The sequence below is a fragment of the Mesoplodon densirostris genome, chromosome 10 (genome assembly GCF_025265405.1).
Source record: "Mesoplodon densirostris isolate mMesDen1 chromosome 10, mMesDen1 primary haplotype, whole genome shotgun sequence".
NCBI classification, from domain to species: domain Eukaryota; kingdom Metazoa; phylum Chordata; class Mammalia; order Artiodactyla; family Ziphiidae; genus Mesoplodon; species Mesoplodon densirostris.
In genome coordinates, this window is record NC_082670.1 from 61626614 (window position 1) to 61650971 (window position 24358).

Sequence of the window (24358 nt, forward strand, 5' to 3'; positions counted from 1 at the left end):
GGTCCGGGAAGATCCCACATGCCGCGGAGTGGCTGGGCCCGTGAGCCATGGCCGCTGAGCCTGCCCCTCCAGAGCCTGTGCTCTGCAACGGCAGAGGCCACAACAGTGAGAGGCCCACGTACCGCAAAAAAAAAAAAAAGAAAAAAAAAGAAAAGAAAAGGAGCACATGTATGCCTAGATATATGCCATTGAAATTCTGAAATTTAAGTATAAAGAAAATCTTACAAGCTACCGGAACAAGATATTTTCAAAGAAAAGAGAATTATACTAGCACCAGACTTCTCATCAGCAACACTGCAAGCCAGAAGACTATGAAAAAGTGTTTGCTACTGAGAGAAGAGTTACAAACCCAAACTTCTACATGTAACCAAGATATCATTTATCTGCTAAGGCAAAAGAAGTACATTTTCAGACATGGAATGATTCAGAAAGGGGACAAAAAAAAATCTGGGTGAGACTGATATTCAGTTATGATATAATTGTAGAAAATGTAGGAATAAATACAATTATTAGGAACAGAACTGTGACGAGTAGCACAATTAGAAAATAGATCCTCAAAATTCACAGAGAGTGAAAGGGGAAGTAAACAGAATTGTGAACAAGCCATCAAAATTAAGGAAAGGGGGGACTTCCCTGGCAGTCCAATGGTTAAGACTTCTCACTTCCAATGCAAGGGGCACAGGTTCGATCCCTGGTCGGGGAACTAGGATGTTGCATGCCGTGTGGTGCAGCCAAAAAGAAAAAAAAATTAAGGAAAGGGGAAAATAAATAACAATAAATAGGAACCTAACAAAGAGTAGGCATAAAAGCAAGTTTAATGAACCAAATTCTCCTAACAAAAGACCAAGACTCTATCAGATTGGCATGACAAATTCAGCTGGATGCTGTCTCCAAGAATACACCCGTATCAGATAGGAATGATTTTGGCAGCAAGTAAAAGAAAAATGACAAATAATAACTTAGCTAAATAGGAGATTATTTTTCTCACATATAAAGCTTGATGCTGGCAGTTGCTGGATTTAGTTTAGATGCATGGTGATACCATCAGGGTCCCAAACTCTTTCTGTTCTTCTATCTTTTGATCTTTCTGCTCCACCGTTCTTGGGAGTGTTTGCCTTCATCCTCATGTTTGTTGTTTACTATCATCTCAAAGTCACAGGCTTCGGATATCATATCCACATTTAAGAGAATACAAGAGGGAGGAGTAGCACTAGCCATGTCTGTCCGTTTTATGGAAATGCTTTCACAGAAAGTCCCAGGAGACTTCTGCTTATGTCTTATGGGCCAGAACTTTGTCACCTGGCTGCCCTCCAGCAGCAAGAGAGGCCTGAAAGGGGAAGGATTTATACCTGCAGTTTCCTGCTCTCAACAAAATCAGACCTCTTTTCACAGAGGAGAAAAAAGGAGTCACTACTGAGTAGATTTAGGGTCAATATGAGTTCAGTTATGCTGTAGTAACAACTCCAAATCCTCAGAGGCTTAACATAATGAAAGTTAATTTTTCATTCATGCTACATGTTTATCATGGGTTGGCAAGGCCATCTGTTCTGTGCCAATGTCCAATAGAAATATAGTGTGAGCCACCTGTGTAATTTAACTTTTTCTAGCGGCCTCATTTTTTAGAACCTTTTTTAAAACTTGAGATTGATTTTTTAAATTTTATTTTTATTTTTTATTTGTTTGGCCATACCATATGGCTTGTGAGATCCCAGTTCCCCAACCAGGGAAACCCAGGCCCTCGGCAGTGAAAGCACAGAGTCCTAACCACTGGACTGCCAGGGAATTCCCGAAGTTGATTTTAATAATAGATTTTTATTTAACCCAAAATGTTATTTCAGCATGTAATCAATAGAAAAAATTATCAATGAGATAAAATTTACATTATTTTATCTTACTAATTCTTCAAAATCTGTTGTGTATTTTATACTTACAGCACATCTTAAATTTGGACTAGCCACATTTCATGTGCTCAACAACTACATATGACTAATAGCTACTGTTATTCTATTAGATAACTCTGTCTTCTCCTCATTCATGGACCAGACTAAGGAGGGCCCATCTCTTTGCTTCCATGATTGTCACGTCAGCAGAAGGGGAATGTGGTAAATCACACTGGCTCTTAAAATTTTCACTCAGAGGTAACAAGACTTATTTCAACTTACATTTTATTGGCCAAAGCAATTCACATGATTACACCTAACCTCAAGGAGTGTGGAAGTGTAATCCTACCATGTGCCCAGAAAGAAAACTGGAATTATTTGGTAAACAGTGCTAATGACTGTTACAGTATGCAGCTAATAGCTCTTGAGCCAGCCAGTGATACCAAAAAAAGGTAGAAAATAAAGAGATGGGCAAAATGTACAAAGCAGATCAAATAAATAGAAAGTAAAAGTGGTGATATTAGTATCAGACAAAACAGAATTCAAGGCCAAAAACATTAAGAGAAAGAGGGACATTTTATGATAAAAGAACTATTACATGCAGTGTACAGTAGCCATAAACCTTTGCATACCAATCAACAGTACAGCCAAATACATAGAAGAATATCATTTAAACATGATATAAAGCTGTCTTCTAAAAATAAACAGCAAACAACATAGGAAAATCATTGGAAGTTCTGGCTAATAAATAAGATAAGAAAATGAAATAATTGATATAAATATGGAAAAGATAGAAAACCAGTTTTATTTGCAGATGGCATGATTATTTACAGTGAAATCCCAAAATACTACCAAAAAATGAGAATCACTAAAAGGTTTTGATGTCGTGGCTCTTATTTCTTGAGAAGTGTGTTGTGTTTCTGAATAGGAAGACTTAAAATTTATACAGAAGAAAAAAAATGTCTAAGAACAGCTGAGAGGGCTTCCCTGGTGGCACAGTGGTTAAGAATCCACCTGCCAGTGCAGGGGACACGGGTTCAATCCCTGGTCCGGGAAGATCCCACATGCTGCAGAGCACCTGAGCCCGTGCGGCACAACTACTGAGCCTGCGCTCTAGAGCCCACGAGCCACAGCTACTGAGCCCACGCGCCACAACTACTGAAGCCTGCGCACCTAGAGCCCGTGCTCTGCAACAAGAGAAGTCACCGCAATGTGAAGCCTGCGCACCGCAATGAAGAGTAACCCCTACTCACCGCAACTAGAGAAAGCCCATGCCCAGCCACGAAGACCCAATGCAGCCAAAAATAAATAAATTAAATAAATAAATTAAAAAAAAAACAGCTGAGAAATTTTCAGAAAAATATTAATATAATGAAAGATACCTAGACTTAAGAGATATTAAGCCGTACTGTACATTGGTGTAGAAAAACATAAGTGGAATTTGTATGATGAGATTTCACTGTAAACCCTATCACAGCCCCGAATTCTGATATCTCCCCTCAAACTCTCAATTTCCCCAATTTGAAAATCATTGCTGAGGAGAATCCCCATTAGTGAAGGGAACATAGTTTGTACCTTAGGCCTGTAAAGGATTTAAAAAGTGAAGAATCACTGCTGTCATAGTAAAAGTTATTTTTACCTAGTCTGCCTAGATGAATGACTTGAGAAGATGGTGGTGCAGCCCTGGAAGGTTTCCTGGAGCCCTTAGCCGTATCTGCCAGAGAATAAAGCCCTTTAAAGGGAGCTCCTCTGGCAGAGCTGGGCTTAGCTGGAGCTAGTGTTCACTCAAGGAAACGTCCTTTGGTTAACACTTGTCAGAGTGGCTTTTTAAAGAATTAAGTTAACTCCGAGTAGTGCATCGTTTGCGTAATCCGCGACCCTTCAGTGTGTGAGACCAGACCTTGTAGAAAGAGCCTGTGTCAAAGTGGGGCGACTGTGCCCTTTGCACTCACCTGGTCAGGCTGCCTGGAACGTACAGCCCAGGCTCAGTAGATGTGGAAGCCGATGCCAGGCATGTCTCTACTGCTGCCTCCTGGGCTCTCCCAGCCTCTTGGAGCTCAGTTTGCCAGAGTGGGAGGGAAGGCTGTGGACAGAAGGCAACAGATGGTTCCACCCACCCTGCATATTTACTGTCCTGGAGAAAAGCTTCAGAGCAGTGGTCTGGGGTGGCTACCACTGTGACCGTCACAGTTACAGCCTGGACTGGAGACAAATTGCCCAAAATAAAAGTGTCTGCATCCCCTGTCTGGAGGCTAGAAGGAGTCAGCACTCAGAAGGCCCCAATGGCAGAGACCATGGAGGACTTCTAAGTGCAAGGAGAGAGTGAAAGCCATTGCTGGACGCTCACTCATACATGCGTACCCCATGTACACACACACGTAAACCTCTAGGGTAATTTTCAAGCCCACATACTTGTCTAGGGTGGCACCTTTGGTTGTGGTCTGTGTTTTGTCAAGCCCTTCCCAAATAACCGTTTGGTGGTGTTATCTCTCACCTCACTGATGTGTTCACCTGTCTGAAGGTACACCTGTGTGTTAGGGCTGTTTGCCATCTCCAACTAGCGCACTGGTTCTCAAATGGAGATGACTTTGCCCCCTAGTGAACATTTGGCTGTGTCTGGAGCCTTTTTTTTTTTTTTTTTAACATTTTTATTGGAGTGTAATTGCTTTACAATGGTGTGTTAGTTTCTGCTTTATAACAAAGTGGATCAGCTATACATATACATATATCCCCATATCTCTTCCCTCTTGCGTCTCCCTCCCACCCTCCCTATCCCACCCCTCTAGGTGGTCACAAAGCACCGAGCTGATCTCCCTGTGCTATGCGACTGCTTCCCACCAGCTATCTGTTTTACGTTTGGTAGTGTATATATGTCCATGCCACTCTCTAACTTTGTCCCAGCTTACCGTTCCCCCTCCCCGTGTCCTCAAGTCCATTCTCTAGTAGGTCTGTGTCTTTATTCCCATCTTGCCCCTAGGTTCTTTATGACCTTTTTTTTTTTTTTAGACTCCATATATATGTGTTACCATATGGTATTTGTTTTTCTCTTTCTGACTTACTTCACTCTGTATGACAGACTCTAGGTCCATCCACCTCACTACAAATAACTCAATTTCGTTTCTTTTTATGGCTGAGTAATATTCCATTGTATATATGTGCCACATCTTCTTTATCCATTCATCTGTTGATGGACACTTAGGTTGCTTCCATGTCCTGGCTATCGTAAACAGAGCTGCAGTGAACATTGTGGTACATGACTCATTTTGAATTACAGTTTTCTCAGGGTATATGCCCAGTAGTGGGATTGCTGGGTCGTATGGTAGTTCTAGCCATTTTATTGGTGCTACTGGGGTTTCTACTGGCATCTAGTGGGTGGAGGCCAGGGATGCTGCTGAGGACCCTACAGTGCACGAGACTGCCCCCCACAGCAAAGAGTCATCAGACTCTGAACATCAGTAGTGCGGGGTTGAGAGCCCTGCTCCACAGGGACCCAATGGGGCTTGTGAACTTCTGGTTAAAATCTCCCCCACCAAGCTCCAGATGTTGGGAACAATATTATTTAAGAGCTTCTGAAATGAACGTCTCCACATAAGCTCTTGAAAACCGAGATTTGATTTGATTGCACCGTTGTGTTGGAGAACAGCACAGCTCTGTCTTGAATGATGGCAGAAGGTAGTTTAGAATCCTTAAGACAAGCCCCAAGTGTCCTGAGGAAGGAAAGAGCCATCAAGAGTATCTCAGGATGAAACACCAGTTGCTGCCACCCTGCAGAGGTGATGACTAGGGGCTAGAGATAATCAAGAAGTTGCGAATTGGTTCTTAGAGGCAGAGCAGAGCTCAGAAAGGTACCAGCCACCTGCCCCTGTTGACAGTCCTTCCTATGAGACCCCTGGCACCAGTGACCCCCTCGATAAAGGTGGGTACACTTTCACAAATCCTTCGATGCGGGAGACCGACCGTGAAACCGTGCATCTCTTTGTCAGGGACCGTGATGCTGCGATTCGTTGCCTCCCATCCCACCAGCTGAAAAAGAATAAGAAACACAGAAACTGGAAATTCTCAATGGAGATAAACTTGTTCTTGTATTAACTTTTCTTGAGGATGCTAAAATGAAGTGTTTCCATCAACCAGGTTTGGAACGGCTGGCATTTCAGCTGAGGAATGGTTGAGGCCCTTCCTTGGGGCCTGAATTTTCTGAGCACTCCCTATGAATACAGGTTCTGTTCGCCTTAACGGGAAAGCTGTCCCATGCCTGTGGCCTTGGAGGGAACTCCTTACACCTTGCCTGTCCCCTCTGCCCAGTTCTCCCCTAGAAGAGGACCAGAAGTGGGTTCCTCATAATCTGCTGAAACTGTCCTCCTTGCGCTGTGCATTGTATTGACTTAAAGCTTTAGTCTTTTAGGGGGAAAACTTACTTAAAAGAAGAAACAAGCCAGTTATTAGAGAGATTCATGGATCAAAGTAAAGTAGGGGTTTTCATTTTTACTTTTCAATTAAGGATTAAATTCCTGGGAGTAAGGGAGGCACTATTTATTTATTTATTTATTTTTTGTGGTACGCGGGCCTCTCACTGTTGTGGCCTCTCCCGTTGCGGAGCACAGGCTCCGGACGCGCAGGCTCAGCAGCCATGGCTCACGGGCCCAGCCGCTCCGTGGCATGTGGGATCTTCCCAGACCGGGGCACGAACCCGTGTCCCCTGTATCAGCAGGTGGACGCTCAACCACTGCGCCACCAGGGAAGCCCAGGAGGCACTATTTAAATAAACAAGATCATTTATGAGCTTCAGGAACCTGGCCTCGTTTCTCAGGGGAGGGGGTGTCTGGGAGGCAGAGTGCAGCCCAGTGCCCTAACTGTGGAGTATCTTTGAGTTCCTCCTGTTCATCAAACCCCACCAAGGTACAGAGAACAGGCAATCATACGGCCTCTGTACTCAAGAGTGCTTTGAAGTTTCTTTTGAGAATATGATCTACTTCTCTTTGAACCTGACAGTGATTTTTTTTTTTTTCTTTCTCCTCAGGGTGACCAGAGGCAGATCATTCCCATACCAAGTGTATGTATATTTATCCAATTTTACTTAAACAGTTATAGAATCTTGTAGCTTTTGGCCTACTAATATAAAAGATTTTTTAATGTTCTTGCTTATATTGCGTTTTTATCGTGTGGTATTAACAGCTCTGGTCTGTTGAAAAAAAAAAGTGAAGCTACATTTTAAACCGAGATCAGGAAGTTCTGTACGAGTTTCCTTTCTTAGGAACAGCAAGGCAATCAGCATCTATTAACCCAATTCTCACCTTTCTCTCTGCAAAGGGCCTCCACGTCTCTTAGTAAGCCAAGGCTGCACTCCCCAACTCCATAGACTGCAAGAACATACTTTTGCCCCGACTGGGTTCTTTGCAACAGGTTCTGCCCCAATGGGGCTAGGTTCACCAGACCCCCATCCCAGGGGAGCAGACCATCCCTGACTGTTCAACAGTGTCGGTAGCTTGGCCATGGCTCTGATCAGAAAAATCTCCTCAATTGTATTCCCTAAACTTGCAGAATCACCCTACCATCACCACCATCCTGCCCTCTGCCCCGCAAATCCCACAGGCTGGCTGTACTGCAACTCTGCCCCAGCCAAGCACTCCCTTGGGCCACCAACTTCTGTTTTCAGTCCTGGATTTGGGATACTAGCTGCACCGGTGTCTGCCCCAGCACAGGCCTGGACCGGCCACCCCTCAGACAGCTGCTCTGCCCACCGCTCCTTTGCTTCCTTCTCTGCCAGCCGAGCCGTGTGGCCTGAGGCCAGTCAGCAAGCAAGAAGCAGACCAATGACCGACTCCCAAAAGAAACTTGCAGTGGAGATGTCTGTATCAAACAGGATCTCTCAAACAGTCCCGTGTCCTTAGAGAAGGATTTAGGTTTTTAAAAATTGTCCAGAAATTGATTTTTTTTTTTTTTTTTTTTTTTGGCCACACCGCACGTGGCTTGTGGGATCTTAGTTCCCTGACCAGGGATTGAACCCTGGCCCTCGATAGTGAAAGAGCAGAGTCCTGACCACTGGACCGCCAGGGAATTCCCAGAAATTGATATTTTAATCCATATAGAGTCTCTGATTCAGATTGTCTGATTCAAATCTAATCATCTATCTTTACTTGGACTTTTTCACGTTTTCTGGGAACATCCAAGAGACACAGCAATCTTACACTGAAAGAAATGATGGATTTCATTAGTACAGTTTGACTTCAAATTTGGCGATGCATGTCACCCATAAATTGCCCAAAATATTTTTGTTCATTTCGCTTATTTTCACAGCTTTAACTCTCCATTGATTAACAAGTTGCAAGGGTTTGTGGAGTGATTCTGACTTTGCTAGTGTGCCTGGGGGTTGGGCTTTGTTGGGAACTGACTGATCAAAAAGATGGATCAATCAGCACGACTTCTTATCCAGTGTTTGAGTAGGATACCCAGTGGGATTGATACCAGAGGCCTCCTTTTAATCTTTATACAAAGTAGTTTCGTATATTTTTCCTGCAAAGGTGTCTACATTCAACAGGTGGCATCTCTCCCCCTACCTCTGAGACTCCAATAGTACTGTTTTTTTCCTCAAAGTTAATTCACAGCTGCCTATAAAGTTAAGTGCTGAATCAAAGCATTTGTCAGAGTAAACACTCTACTGGGCACCCACAGTAGAGAAAAATGACCCTTTCTTCACAAATCTCTTTCTAGAGTCCCAGAATAAAATAGCCAAGAGGAAAAAGATGCTTTGTGTAATTTAACCCAGTGTTAGGTCAGTAAACCGCAGACTGCTTCCTGCATGTGAGACACTGGGTCAGGCCTTATGAATCTGAAATATCTTACAAGAAAGCAAAGCCTAGCTAAAGTAACTTGCATCTTTGAATAAGTACTTCCAGAAAAGCAGTTCCACCAATGGGTACCGTGTGATCTCCACTGCCTGCTTAGCATGCAGCACTAAACCCAAGTCCATCTGGAGAACGGCTCTGCCCCAGGATTCGAGCCTTGGGGTCTCCTGCAAAATCTGCACCTACCTGTCAAGACTGCAGATCACATAAACAGTAGCCCTGCCTTTTCTGGACCACGGGGGACCTGGTTAGTGCTAGGAGCCCCTGAGAGCTTGGAGGGCTACCACACAGGACCAGAAATCCAGGCTTGTGCTGAGCCTCCAAACCAAGTCCCCACACCGGCTGAAAGCTTTTTCCAGGCCCAGAAGACGAAAGGTGCCCCTAAGCCTGTGGGTGCCCAGAGGAGATCCGGCTGGAGTTCCCATCTCTTGCCGCTCACCTCATGAGCCCTCCATTTTTTATTCTCATGCTGCTGTTTATATGTGCAGCCTCCATCTTTTGATTTTTTTTTTTTACTAAGCTCATTTTTTCATTATTCACTTTTCATTCTTCATATTTTTTCATTATTCAAACTCATGGTTTAAAAAAATACTGCAAGGTTAAAATAGGAAAAAAAATCTCCCAACTTGATCCCACTCCCTAGAATAGCCTTCTAACATTTGTTGTATATCCTTGCAGAAATTTTCTAAATCAACACAGGCATATTTAAACAAATGAGAGTGTTGCGAGTTGCTTTTTGCTTTTATCAGGGTACCTTGAACATCCTTCCAGATATTAGTACATAGCGAGCTGCCTCATTGTTTTACATGTAGTTGATGGCATTTACGTTGTGTCCACTTTTGTGCTATTACAAATATTCTTGTGCTTGTGTGTTTGTCAACCTGAGTGATAGTATCTGGGTGATCAGTTCCTAGTTGTGGAAATGCTAGGTCAAAGGGTATCCTTTATATTTTCTGGTAGATTAAAGGCAAATTGCCCTCCGAAAACATAATTTACATTCCCAGCAAGAGCCCGTTCCCTTTTCAAAAATGGTAATTAGCAAGTACTTTGATCTTTGCTAATCTGAAAGTAAAGATTTATTGCTTAGATTTGCATTTCTTCATGAATGAATATGAACATCTTGTGTTCACAAGTTTATTGTCCATATGTATTTCTTCTTACCTATTCATTTCTTCTAGATTTTATACTATTATCTTTTTAAATTACAAGGAAATTAGCAAATTTAAATTACAAGGAAATTAGCAAATCTCCCCCAAATTTATGATATATTTTTTGGTCTTGTTTATAATCATTTGGCCACAAAGAAGTGTAATTTTATATAGGGAAATGTGTTCATCTTATCTTTTATGGCTCCTGAACTTTATGTCATGCTTAGAAAGCTCTCCCCACTCTATGACTATGACCCACTTGTCTCCTAGTATTTTAACAGTTCCATCATTACACTTAAATCTTTGATCCATCTGGATCATGTTGGTGTAGGGCGTGAAGTCGCAATCCAGCTTTATTTGCTTTTCCAGGTGGCAAGTCAGTTGTCTCAGCATCATTTATTGAGTAACCCATCTTTTGTACACCTATTAGAAATGACATCTTTATCTGGACTTGATCTTAAACGTTTCACTTAGTAATATTTGTCTTCCAACTGGGAGCTGGGGTTTGGGGCCCTCTATACCTCTTATCGGAAGCCTCATGTTCTGTCCAGTAAAAGTCAGGTGTTGAAGGGTAAGGGAAAATGCAGAGGGACAGGCTTGGAAACCGTGAAGTTTGGTGGTGACTCTGAAGGTGAACACTCAGCTGCTTTGGCCCCAGTGAGGACCAGACCCCTACCGTTCCCACATGCTCGCTGGGATCATACGTCCCTGGTGCTTCCAGCTCAGGGTTGACAGTGCAGCTGAGCCATAAAATTGCTGAATGTGGAGAGGAGAAATTTGTTTTCTAACAGTTACGTTTCTATGCTGTCGGCCTAAGCCTTTTAGTAAACAGTAGTATACTTTTTTCCATCAAACCTTATGAAGATCATATAAGCAGAGCAACTCCTCTAGTTAGAGCTGGTGTCCAGTCTCCTTTGCCCCTCCTGCAGCAGCCCTGAGAGTTCTGCCCTGAGCTCGGGAGGCGCGAGGGGAGCGGGATGGGCAGTGTGCAGACTTGGAGCCTGAGAACTCAAGTGCACAGACAACCATCCAGCATACCAAGAAGAGGCACCGCTTTGTAAGATTTGCAAGGGTGTGTTATGGGGTAGATACCTTAGATTAACTATTCCTGGCTGCCCATTCATAGCCAAGGACAGGAACTTTCACATCCACTCCCAGAAAGAGCAATGGCATGAATGCCCTTCTCAAACCTCCCCCACCCCCCATGCTTTCTTACTCCCACCCCACCCCCCTGGCAGTGCCCGCCTGTGCTTGGGAGCAAGTCATTGTGTTTAGAAAAGGCTCTTTTTTTTTTTTTTTGCGGTATGCGGGCCTCTCACTGTTGTGGCCTCTCCCGTTGCGGAGCACAGGCTCCGGATGCGCAGGCCCAGCGGCCATGGCTCACGGGCCCAGCCGCTCCGCGGCATATGGGATCCTCCCAGACCGGGGCACGAACCCGCATCCCCTGCATCGGCAGGCGGACTCTCAACCACTGCGCCACCAGGGAGGCCCTAGAAAAGGCTCTTTTTGATATAACTGGTGTTTCTCCTGTTCTTCAGCTTTATGATGACCTGAGAGAAAATTTGCATCAGGACATTTTTTAGTTAGTGATTCAAGCATCACCTGAGCAGATCAATTGAAGTCACAAAACACTATCGCAATTATCTAGTATCCTTGCATGTTCCAAGGACACAGCTGTCCAGAAGAATTCTTAGCACTGGTCTGAGGAATTTGCATTAATCTAAAGCCAAGCTCTCAGGGAAGCCGCGTGCATTTAGGAACTGGGCTAGGGATTAATGGACCGCCCCCTGCAGCGTGTCGCCCCAGCCTGGCCTTGTTCTCTGCAGCAGAAATGCTAAATCAATAGCTTGCTTATTATGCCTGTCACCCCGCTTGCTCTTTTCTCTCTTAAAATAGTGCGGGGAGGCTTTTTCCTTACTGTTAACTCAGAGAATGCTTGTAAAGTGTGGGTTAAACCTGCGAAGAAAGTAATTTTCATTCTCTGGTTTGGAAAATAACTGAGCCACTTTTGGCAGAGCTTTGATGTTTTCAGATATGCTAGGGAGAGAAGTTCTAGATCCTTATTTTCCAGACTAGCAATTACTTAAAGTTAAAATGCTGTTTTAGTCTATAAACGCATAGAAAAAGGGCTAGACAGATACACACCAAACTAAAAAGGGGGGGCACCTGGGGAAAGGAATTGGGGAGGTGAGCATGGAAGAGGGAATACTTGTGTTTTATATGTCTATATTCTTTACAATGAGAATGTGTTTTATTACATAATTGTATAATAGAAAAAACAAATTTTATTCTAGTCACAAGCATGCTTTCTGCTATGGCTCACACAACAGAAATAACCCCAATCCTCTCTATTATGTTCATTTATTGGGCTCATCACACCCTGCCTTTTTAAACCTCTTTTGAACTTCTTGCAAGTTTATTTTAATTTTTTTAATAAAACCTGCCTGCTTGCTGATTTGTAATGAAGGACATAGTCCTTTCCGGGACACTGGGTCCCACGCTCGAAGTCTAAGGCACGTCTTTCCCAGTGCCACATTCTCAGGGATACTGCCTGGTGAACATTCATTAGAGCCAAGGGAGTTGGGAGGCCATAAGGGCTTTTTCTGCAGGATGATGCTGGAGAGGATGAAACACCCACGCTTACTAGAGATAGCCCCCCAGGAATTAGAAATGCTCATGTCTCCACACATTGCTTCACCCTACTCCGCCCCGACAATCCCTCCAGCCAAGATGATCATAGCACTTGCAAATTTACCTACCCTGTTGACCGCCTGCTTTACATTCACTATTGAACCAGCTCAAGTCCAAAATTAACATGAATTCCCTAATGTTCAACTGAAACCAAAAAAAAAAAAAGAGAGAGAGAGAGAAAGAAATAGCCATTTAAAAGGGAATACTTCTTGATTTCATTTTTTTCTTGTTTTATTTGATAAGCTAAATTGTCCATTCTTCAGTGGTTAAAGACAGATATTTTATTGTGTTTTGTTTTGCATTAAATGTGGAACAGAGCTTGACCTTCCTCCAGGACAGAAAATTAGCTAGTTAACATTGGATACTGAATATGCCACAAAGTCAACTGAAATCCTTCAAATCATTTCTAGAATGAGGCAGGGCCCAAGAAATAAATACTCTAAATCAAGAATGAGGTCGGCTGAAGATATCTAGCCTTTTATTAACTCTTTATGACTTTTTTATTATAACATGAAAGTCAGCTACTACAAAGACATATAAATGGATTTTCTGGTTAACACGCATGTGGATTAAAGTATAACTTCCAGGGACAGAGACTCCAAGGGATAAAAGTGCCACCTTCGCTCGATATTACACCACAGTGGGGCACATACAATGCAGGGCACTGTACATGGGCCAGTTTTATTTCTGTTTCCTATTATTGGAGGTCACTTTGGATTGCATTTTGCTGGTAGTTCTATAGTTTCTCTTAAAGTTTTTGGAAAGCTTCAGTCACTTAAAAAAAAAAATACGATGATCCAATAAAGCTCTAAAATATGCTTATATACCACAGTGAATTTCAGATGAAATATGACCCCGGAACATAGGCTGCATGGTTAGAGTAGCTATTATAATTTAACATTCATTTTCATGTTGTCCATTTTAATAATAACAATAGCCACCACATATGTGCCAGGCAGAATGCTGGATGTTTTACTGCAATTATAGCTGATAACAACCTTTCGTGGTAGGTATTATTATCCCAACTCACAACCAAAGAACAGACAGAGCTGATATTCAAACCCAAGTTTGTCTGGTTCCAAAGCCCAGACCCTCATAATAGCCGTTCAGGCAAGTGGCACAGCATTTGCTTGGTAAAACTTCAATTGCAAACTGCTTATTCCTATTGTTTTTAACAAAATTCCATGATGTGCTTGACCAGGCATTTAAACGTTTGGTTTCATTTCTGACCTCATTGACATAGTGTAATACAATAATAAGGGATTTGGTTTGTCTTTTACATAAAGGTAATAATATTGATTTTTTTTCCCCCTTTAGCCACCAGCTAAATATCTCCTTCCAGAGGTGACGGTGCTTGACTATGGAAAGAAATGTGTGGTCATTGATTTAGATGAAACATTGGTGCACAGTTCATTTAAGGTAAATCAACATAAAAAACAATCAGTGATCTTTGTGATTTGGTCACAGTTGTATTGGAAAAGGGAAAATTAAAAGGATGAAAGCTTGTGGTTGTTGGCGTATGACCTCACTGTTCATGAAATCCCAATAACAGTTGCTTATTAACTCAGGTGAACATTAACTCAAGTAGCTGAATATTAACATGATTAGTTTGGGGCTGCCGATATCCCTGAGACTTCATTCTTACGTATGCAATTTGAGTTTTCCAACACTCTGCCCCCTGCAGAAATACTTTCCAGGTGGCACAAGGCAATCAGTGCCCCCAGGACATGCTATGTGTTTGTCAAGGTAACCGGAGCGCTGTACGTGCTGCAAGTTGTATTGGGAGGGGCAGGGGAGGCACTGTTGAAAAGTGTCAAGCAACCGACTATCCTGGAAATTTTCCCAGACCAAGTTTTGGAAGATGCCCAACTCTGAAGAAGACTTCCAGAGTTAACGGCATCTGAACACATTCAGCCATTTACCTTGACCGTTTTCATGACAAGAGGTTGCTGGAGTTTTTCCTAAGCTTCACGGCTTAATGTGTATCCACCTGCCTGACCTCCCTCCTGATGGCTGCGGGGCCGCAGTGAGATCAGCTTGCTCTGCATCTCCATCTCCATCTCCCCACCAGAACAACAGCCAAGATAACAAATTACCCGAGGGCCTCTATGCAGGAACAGCTATGGCTACACTCTAGGGAAATGAGTTAATTAATCATTTTTCCATTTTTTGAAATTGTTTAAAAGAAGCAAATGATTAAAAAAAAAGTTTGGAAATAGGGGACTGGTGTGTTGGGGAGAAGAAGCAGGTGTGTAGGGTCCTTGTCCTGTTTTCCTTGGGTGTTTCTGGCGATGGAACTGCTCTACTATTGCTGGCCAGTTAGACCACATTCTTCTTTTTACCCCCAGCCCGTGACCCCGCTTACTTTGCTGAGAGACGTGAAAGCACCACCTAAGATGGAGTGTGTGTCTGACACCAGCCAGTCACTCCTTGATGGTTCTATGGGAAGTGGGAGAGCCATCAAATTTTCCTGAAGACCTTTCTGCCAGAAACATCCCTCCTTGGGCCTGCTTCTCACTAAACAGAATCCTCCTTGACAGGACAAGGCCAGGCAGTTGTCCTAGAGTCCTTTGGAGAGTGGAGGCGGGGCCACACTTACCCCTGGCAGTGAGAAATGGCCCGGCTGGCAGCTGGGGCACGTAGGTACCACTCATTCCCCAGCCCCACAAGGGCCCTTCCAGGATTGGTCCCAGGGCTGCAGTGACCTTATATCCCAACTCAACCCTGAATGGCATTGAAAGCCTTTTCTCCCCCATGGGCAGGATGCTCAAGACTTTTTCAAGTCCCTGAGGAAGAAAGCCCTTTAGGACAGGGGTCAGTTGCCATTACAGCATAGACCAGCTTCATTCCAAGCAGCTCTGGGAGTGTGGGCATCGCTGGCCAGACTTCCCGAGGTTACTGAGGGTTCCTGCCTCCAAAGGCGAGGCCTTGGCAGCCCCTGGTATCTCCAGGGCCTACTCAGAGGGCGTTGATGCGACAGGCTGATGTGAACAGCATCTCTTCGTTTCTTCCCTCCCTGGCCTGCCTACATTTGCAAGCGGAATATTCTTTATCATATGGTTTTTAAGGTTCTGGGCATTTCAAAGCCCTTTGAGAATCCGGAAGCTGTGAACCTCTCTCCTTGAAACTGTGCACCTGTACAGCACTCAGGGTCAGGACCCAGGTTTACAGCCCTGGCTTTGGCCCGGTCTCGCGCAAGAAAAGATGGGGGGCAGTGCTTGCTCTGAGCTGGGCAATGGTTTTCTCTTGTTCTATATACTCTGTGGAATATGACTTCACAATCTAATGCCTTGTGAGAATTTCTTCCTTCAGTCTTTTGTTTTCTAGCCTGATTCTCTATTTTAGTTGTGAAATTATAAAATACCGAACTCATCCTTGGTCTTCCAACCAAAGCAGTGAAGACACTATAATCTTAAGCCTCAGGGGCTCTGCTGAGTGCTTAGTAATGGTTCTGTGATCTAGTATTTTCCACCTTTTTTTCAGTTTACATGTGAAAGAACAATGTGTGTGTACAGTAATGGGCTTAAAGGCAGAGACCCCAGTTCAGATTGTGACCAGAGCGCCCTGTGGCCACCACACACGTGGTCTCCCTCCCTCTGTTTCTCTCCTATGTGTCCCGAGGATTTGTGGTCTCATGAGTCTCCTGGGCCTGTTCATTTCTGCCTGATTTGTGGAATTCCATTTAGAACTGTATGTGAGTCTATCATTGAGAACATAGTGACTGCCGAAGCATCCTATTTGAATTTTAAGTGTTATTAAGTGTCAGAGTTACTTTAAATATGCAGAGGTTTGTGAGTGTGCTACATATTGTGTTACATAGAGCAGAACAATCTGGGGTGGGCTGGCTCTCCCCACCTCCCACAGTAGGAGATGGTGCTAGGCAAGGCCTGAAATCACTGATGCATGCTGGATGGAGGTAGGGGCACTCATCAGATCCCTTGCTCTAGTTGTGGAAGAGAGGAGAATCCGAGGTCCAGAGGGGAAAGAGCCTGCCCAAGGTCATGGCTGTGGCCTCTGACTTCACCCCACATATCCGATGGCCCCACTTGGGGTTCATGTGTTGAACATCTGTCAAGCAGCCCCTCACAGGGCAGTCTGCACTCGTGGGTCCAAGACAAATTCTTTTCCCCTGAGTAGCACTGTCCTCGGGGATCGTCAGGCTCTCACCTCCTCCCCCTGGTGGCCAGCAGTGGTTCCTGCCATGCTGGGAGGGCTCTAGGCAAGAGCGGGGAGTTTGACAAGCCCTGTTCCCAAGCCAGGTGCACCACTCTTTGTGGTTGGGGCCAGGGAAGTGATAAAAAAGTTGCACCAAGATGCTGAAAATGTAACAATATTCAGAACAGAAAATAATGTGCTTTTCTGCTTTTTCTTATTTTGAGGAGCCATAGCATCCTTCAACATCCTCCTGAATTGTTTTTTCCAACAATAAAAACATTGGTCCAGGCAAGCTTTTTTGGTGCTAAAGTTTCCAATTTTATTTTGTTCTTTCAGACATGCTAATTATAGTTTCTTTTTTCTCTAGCCTATTAGTAATGCTGATTTTATTGTTCCCGTTGAAATCGATGGAACTATACATCAGGTAAGAAATCAAAGCTAAATCTGAGTTTCAGTTAGCATTTTTTAGTAAGTATGTTTCCTGTGAACTGTATTTCTAAATTCCCATTTCATAGTCTTTTTTATTCCTAAATCAAAAGGAAGTATATTTTATTAAAAATGCAATGATGTTCTGCTTTTTTTTCACTCAGTTGAATTTTATACTTAGTTTATAAGGGAAACTATAATCTATTTGTAAAATTAGATGTGGTTGCAAGTTCAAATAGTTCTTTGATTTGATGCAGACTTTTAGAAGTTTCCATATCTCCCACTGGCCTAGCTTGATGGTCTAATTAACTTCCCTGTGTAGTTGCTTCAGCTACTCTCCTAGCAGACAACAGGAGAATGTCACAAGTCACCTGCTTTTGGTAGATTCTCGGGAAAAGTTGTCCGTTTCCAAGGCCAGCCAGTCCAGACTCACCTTGTCACTCCTGCATCGTGTTCTCCAGTGAATATTTAGCAAAATCCAACCCAAAAAGGAAAGGAGGAAGGGTGTGCATTTTTTGCATCGGCAGGCAGCTTTGAATAAAGATGCCCTAGTCAGCTGGCATACATCTTTGTTCTGATTTTTTTTTCCCCTTATTTTCCTTTTTTCTTCATGAAGCTGCTCTGGAAATAGTTTCATTTATGAAATATTGGAAACATTGTAGGAAGACATTGTAGGTTTTCCACAGGGATGATCCAGTCATCTTCCTTGTCAATCCCAAGATCTAAAGGGAGAGTCTTTGGCCTGGTGTGTTTATATCCCAGGAGGAAAACTCCCTTGGTGCTTGAGCCGTAACAGGATGTCTTTCCTTAATGATGTCGGTAGTCTCTTTGGCCCTTGAGTGCAGGGTGTCAGAGCTGCGGGATCGGCTGATCCAGCCACCTCATAGCACACATGGGGAAACTGAGGCTCAGCCAGGGAGAGGGTTGGTTCAAGGTCATACAATAGGAAGAATTAAAATGAGAGCTCCAGTCTCCTGTTCCTAACCCAGGGCTCTTTTTGTGATACTCGAGTCCCTCTCCTCCCCTGCCAGGAGGTCCTGCCAGGAACCAGTCCAGTCCCTGGGAAAGGCAGCTCTGTCCCTGGTGTCTCCACACGTCACACTTTTAAAAGCCATCAGGGAGCCAAAATGGCAGGCACTTGGGCATTTAACATTTGCAGAAGCGTCATCAGAATTAACTTAGCATCTGAGAAGCAGTTAAGGCTTCTGCATTTATTATCTTGGCTCGTGTTACAAGATAATGAGACAAAGGAGAGGCTGCCCACTGGCATGGCAGGAATTAGGAGAGAAATTAATCCTTCGTTCCTCCTGACCGTGAGCCTGGCCCTCAGGACCTGACCTGCTATGGCCAGCCCATTCTCGAAGGAGCCGCCCAGCTGCCCCAGCCCTCCAGACTGCTATGATTCACTTGGTGGTAGATACGCCAGAGCTGGGGTCAGAAACTCTCTCTCCTGAGGGAATGAAGCCACAGGCGCCCAGAGGAGGACCAAGGCCCTGGCGAAGGCCGTGGCCTCGTTCAAGTAATCCAGGATAGGCTGTGCAGGTCCCAAGAGGCCTATTCTTGGTTACTTGCACGCGGACGCGGGCCTGGACGCTGGCCTCCGGGCCCAGGACCCTCCTCTCTGCCAGAGGCACCAACACCAGAGTTCCCAAACCAGTCTCCTGCCCTTCGCGTGTAGCAAAGCTTCCTTTCCAAGCAGTATTCCCAGGGAGACTGAGGACCGCAGGCCAGATCCGTTCCTGGCACCAAGCAGCCTCGTGGGCAGAAGTGGGGCCTGGAGCTACTACAGCCACAGGACCAGCCATCCTGCTCCTCAGAGCCCTGTGGGCACCCACGCTGAGCCATCCTGCTCCTCTGGCCCCTCACTCCACACACCCTTTCACTCAGCCATGTTTCCCACCAAGTCCTGGCTCTGTGTAAACTCCTTTACCAGCAGCACATCCTCCGTGTGGGGCAGAGCCCCATTCCCCTCTGTTACTCGTCCTGTCAGGTATCCAGCCTGCTTCGTTTATGGCCCCATGCATTCTCGCCCTGGCCTGCTTTTCACATTTCATCTTCAGCCTTTTCCACCCCCATTTCCCCCTCTTTTACTGCTGCCTCTGAAGGGCTGGTCATGCAGGGCTCTGGCCATTCTCTAACACCCCAAGTGTCTTCAGGCCGGGTCTCATGCTCATACTGTTTCCTCTGTCTGAAAGCTCACTTCTCCTTATCAGCCTGGTGAACTCCTATTCATCCTTCAAGGTCCAGGCCAAATGTTCCCTATTGTGATTCCCTCCCCTTGAAAGGGGAGTTAATCATCCTTAATTTATCCCTCTATTACAGCTTTCATTACACGTTTATTTTGATATATTTTTCTGTATGTCTGCTCTAGACTGTGAGCTCTTCAAGGGCAAGGCCTGTGTTTCACTCACCTTTGTAACTGCTTCAGGCTGAGCCCAGAGCTGGGACTGAGCGAATATGAATTGAATTGAATTTTAACAAGTTTGAATTATTTTAGGGAAATGGCTAATTTCAGATGGAATTTATTCAAGTTTTAATTAGTTCTTCCCTCCTTCCACCTCCTCTATCTTCTCTTGCCAGCTCTGCCTTCTCTCCCCGCTCCCATGTTTCCTCACATTTGTTCAGGCTCCCCAGTCAGGAGCAGAGCCCAGCCACTCTAGGAAAGGCTGCTCTTTGCCCCCCCTCTGCTTGGAGGCTCCTCCTGATGGCTGGTTTCCGGGGCCTGGGGTAGGCTGGCTTCAAGTCCCCTGAAGCATCTGTTTCTGGAGCAGACCCAAGCAGAGTTACCTTTGTGGGGTCAGGTAGATGGTTTCCCAAGCCGACAAGGAAGGCCCTTCCATCAGCTTTGCTGGGCCTGCACCTCCACCCCAGGCCTTCTTAGCGAGGGAGGGGTTCCAATCAGAGTAGGTAGAAGCTGGAGCAATCCCAGGCCTGCCAGGCAGGGGGCCAGGCCCTGACCTCCCGAAAGGACTACCCCAGACCATAGCCTGTGTCCACAAAGGGCCTGACTGAGAGCATGTGCCACGAAACGCACGTGATATGAAGGAATTGTGTCACACAAATGCGGCACAACCCTTCCACTCACTGGTTCTGAAAATCCCCAGGACCTTCAATACCATGGTCAGCTTCCCTTTCCCCCTTGGGAGGGGCGTCTGCTCCGAACTCAGACCTGGAGCCCAATCTGAGGTGTGTCTGGCCTCAAGCACCATATCTGACTGCACAGCCCTTCGTACGTACCACGTTAAACCAAGGGGCAGGAGGCAGGAACCTGGTTAGGAATTCTTCCTGTGCAGGGTGTCCGGGCCCCAGGCCTTTCCCAGCGGCTGCTGTGACTGACCGGCGTGCTGTCCCTGCCGTTGCAGGTGTATGTGCTGAAGCGGCCACATGTGGACGAGTTCCTCCAGAGGATGGGGCAGCTGTTTGAGTGTGTGCTCTTTACTGCCAGCTTGGCCAAGGTGGGTCCTGCCCCCAGCCCTGAGCGCCCAGCCCCTCCACCCCTGCCCCCTGTCAAGCAGCCCTTTGTTAAGGTGGGGGAAGCTGTCTCCATGGTGACAGGTTCCCACCCCAGGTGGGGTGGATGCAGGCCATGTGCACAGCACCAGCCTGAGAGGCTTCTGGGTTACCATAGCAACAGCACTGGGAACAAATGCTCCATGAAGTTGCTCCCTGCGGCCGCTGAAGCTACTTATCCACAGGCCAGGAAACCACACATGTGTGCAGTGTAACCAAGAAAGGGCATATGTATCTCATCTGTTGACTGGCTACAGGCTCAGGCCTCTTTGCCCTTGGGTTAGCTCACATGGGTTTCAGGGAGAGATAAGGGTCAAAGATTCATCCACCTGCTGGGGCCAAATGAGAGTTGTGACTGCCCTCATGAGCCCTGGGACCTCAGGCCAGTTGCTTCACTTCTCTCGCCTCAGTTTCTTCTATAAGATGGGGATGATTCCATCTCCCTCATGGGTCAAATGACATAATGCCCATAAAGAGCTTAGCACAGGGCCCCACTCCTACTCAGCAAGTATCCGTGGAGCACCTGCCGGGTCCCATGTGCTGTGCTGGGCGCCGTCACATGGTAACTGCTACTGGTGTTCGTTCTTTATTATCATAATTATTCATGATGATAAAATAATTCACACATGTTCTGGTCCTGTGGTTTGGTATGAATCTCTGACCCAGCATCTACACTGGCTCTGACCAAGGAGAGTGGTTTCCTGGCCCTCTCCTACTGTTTGAGGGAACTGGCAGGCTCACAGGGCCCCCAGTATGGTTTAGCCTGTCCCTTCACAGGGGAGCGGAGGTACGTGCGTGGTGTGGAGGGCAAGACAGGGCAGGCCCTGCTCCTCGGAAGAGATCCTTGCCATGACCATGTCTCAAACCCTGACCCCGATGGGGCCAGTGCCATCCATTTGTTGATGGCACTGCCGGTGTCTCCATGGGCACCTCAGGGACCCTGAATGGCCCCAAAGATGAGCTCTGTGGGGCCCAAGTTAGCTAGCTGTCTGCCTGTCTGCAGACCTGCTCCAAGGACCCACAGGCAGCTTCCTCCCCCGTGTTCTGTCTCTGCGCGGCTCCCTTCTCTGCATGTCGGGGACTCTGACCCCGAGTTCCCACACATGCTGCTTTGCCAGGTTGGGCATTGCTGGTTTGGGTCATCTCTCTGTCATGGCCGAGGGGAGAGAGAACCCCACTTGCTCACATTCTGCCAAGCTCATCACCAGGCCAGTAGCGAGGGAATCCAAAGCCTCAGGCTGACCTCTACATACTGAAAAGAGAACGTGGCCTCAGGAGAAGCATAATCTTCCCCGGTGGGTACCGTTTCAGATGAACGGTACCAAGGCTAATGTGCTGTGGTGCCGATAGCTTTTCTGACAGTGCTCTGGGCTGCCAAGGAGCCTGAAGTGATAACCAAAGAAATAACAAACAGGAAGATTACACAATGCTGGTGGATTGAGAGCTGTTTTTTCTTTGGCAAACTTGAAAGCACTCTTTCTTGGCATCATCCCCAGCACTTGCTTAAACACCCTTGTTCAGTCGCTCTTCCTGGATGGCTCCCACCTGCCCCTCCATCTGTCCCTCCAGCCCTTCTCTTGCTGCTACCTCAGGCTGGCTCTGCCGAATGAGCCCTCAAGTCTAGCCGTCCAGCTTCTCTCCTCCCTGGTGCACAAGCTCTGCTGACAGGTGGCCGCTCCCCCATGCTTGGCTCTGGGCTCAGCCCCAGCCAGCACTGTTGGTGCAGGGGACCTCCTGGCCTGCGGCCCGGGGGCCTAAGCACCCCTCTGCTGACTGTCAGAGCCCTTCGGTGTCTGCTTCCCCATCTTAGTGTCCTTCCTGCATTCACTCACCCAGCAAGTATGTACTGTGTGTGTCAGCCACTGTACTAGGCACTAGGCATACCACAGAGAACAAGAGACAGTCCCTGCCCACATGAAGCTTATATTCCCCACCTTCGTCTCCAAGGCCTGGAGCCCCAGACTCAGACATTCCCTTGAAAGATATATGCCACCGCCACCGTTAATGATTATGAAGAAATTAGCTAGAGTCAGCCCCTTAAAAAAACCCACGTGGGGGCTTCCCTGGTGGCGCAGTGATTGAGAGTCCGCCTGCCAGTGCAGGGAACGTGGGTTCGTGCCTCGGTCCGGGAGGGTCCCACATGCCGCGAAGCAGCTGGGCCCGTGAGCCATGGCCGCTGGGCCTGCGCGTCCGGAGCCTGTGCTCCGCAACGGGAGAGGCCACAACAGTGAGAGGCCCCCGTACTGCAAAAAAAAAAAAAAAAAAAAAAAAAAACCCACACACACAAAACAACAACCCACGCGGCACTTGGCTACCCTCACCAGCAGAAAACTGCAGAGCCCTGAGCTCACCCCACTTGGCTGGCAGGGAATCCAGCCTCCTCCTGGACTCTGCTCCATCAGGATGTCTCTGGAGAGAGGAGGACTCGCCCATGGAACCAGGATGCTGCTTGTAGCCCTGCATCCTGCAGCCGTGCCTGCCTTGGCTCTGCACTCGGGCTGCTGTGCGTTCCGCCACTGGCCTTCCCAAGACCACCAGCCTCAGGTGCTTCCTATCTCCCTGGCAGAGCCTCTGGGCCCCTAGGGAAACTGGCTGTGCCCCTCACTTGGGTCTTGGCGCTGAGGCCTGACCTAACATCGGGCTGGGAGCTGCCACTCTTTTGCCTTCAGCCCTGGCCACTCAGTCTGGATGAAGATTCTCCCTCAGGGATAACCCCTTTATTTCTTTATCCAGTTCAGCCTGCTTTGGGGGAAATTCCCCCAGGCCATGGAATAGGGCCAAGCTGGATGAACCCCAACTGTGAGTGGGGCTCTAACTCCCTCCCTTAAAACTCCTGGGCTCCAAGTAAATGGAAGTGCTGTCTGGGCACCATCCAGTGACAGTCGGGGGCTGGGCTGGCCCAGCTGCCCAGAGCACCTCTAGGGGGCAGTGTGGCCCCATGCACACAAGCCGGATCCCAAGTCCGCTCTTTCGTTCACTGACGGAACTAGTATTTACTGAGCCCTACTATGAGGTGGGCACCCACAAGTGTTAGGGATGTCATGGGGAACAAGAGAGGCAAAGCCTGGGCCCTGACAGGTGACAGGAAGGTAAGGTGGTCCCAGGTGGTGGTGAGCTCTGTGGGGGCAATGGTTGTGAGGCCAGAGAGTAGCCAGAGAGGAAGGGCTGGGTAGGTGATAAGGGAAGCCAAGATCTGAAAAATGAGGAGACAAAAGGAGAAGTCCGTTCAGAGAGCGGGGGAGAGAGTGTTCCATGCAGAGGGGACACTGGTGCAAAGGTCCTGACCATGTGCAAAGCCAGTGTGGCTCAAGTGACTTGAGATGGAGCTGAGAAGCGGCTGCAGCCGTACAGGATCCGGCAGGGACCAGGGGGCCTCGTTCCAAATGCTGCGGGAAGACAGTGCAGGGAGTGATGTGGTCTGACAGATGTCTTCCAGCGGCCGCTCTGACAGCTGTGGGGTGAATGGGTGGAAAGGAGGCCCAAGGGGAAGAGGGAAGCTATTCTGGAGGCTCACGCAGCCACTGAAGGCCAGAGATTACAGAGGCCCAGCGAGGCAGTGACAATACAAAGAGATCCAGGTGGATTCAAGATATTTTTGGAGCTGGAACTGACAAGAATTTCTGATGAATTGGATATGAGAAGTGAGAGAAATGGAAGAATCCAGGGTGTCAGGGAAATAACCAGGATCTTGAAACACATCCCTTTT

At 46.6% G+C, this 24358-nt stretch overlaps 1 protein-coding gene across 1 annotated transcript in view; it reads left to right on the forward strand.

Moving 5' to 3' along the window:
• The window catches only part of CTDSPL (CTD small phosphatase like), a 129482-nt gene that overhangs the window by 97623 nt on the left and 7501 nt on the right, over nucleotides 1-24358 (forward strand). Inside the window, 3 exon segments of the mRNA XM_060108992.1 lie at nucleotides 13879-13980; nucleotides 17084-17140; nucleotides 20505-20597. Coding sequence (XP_059964975.1) covers nucleotides 13879-13980; nucleotides 17084-17140; nucleotides 20505-20597 — 252 coding nt within the window.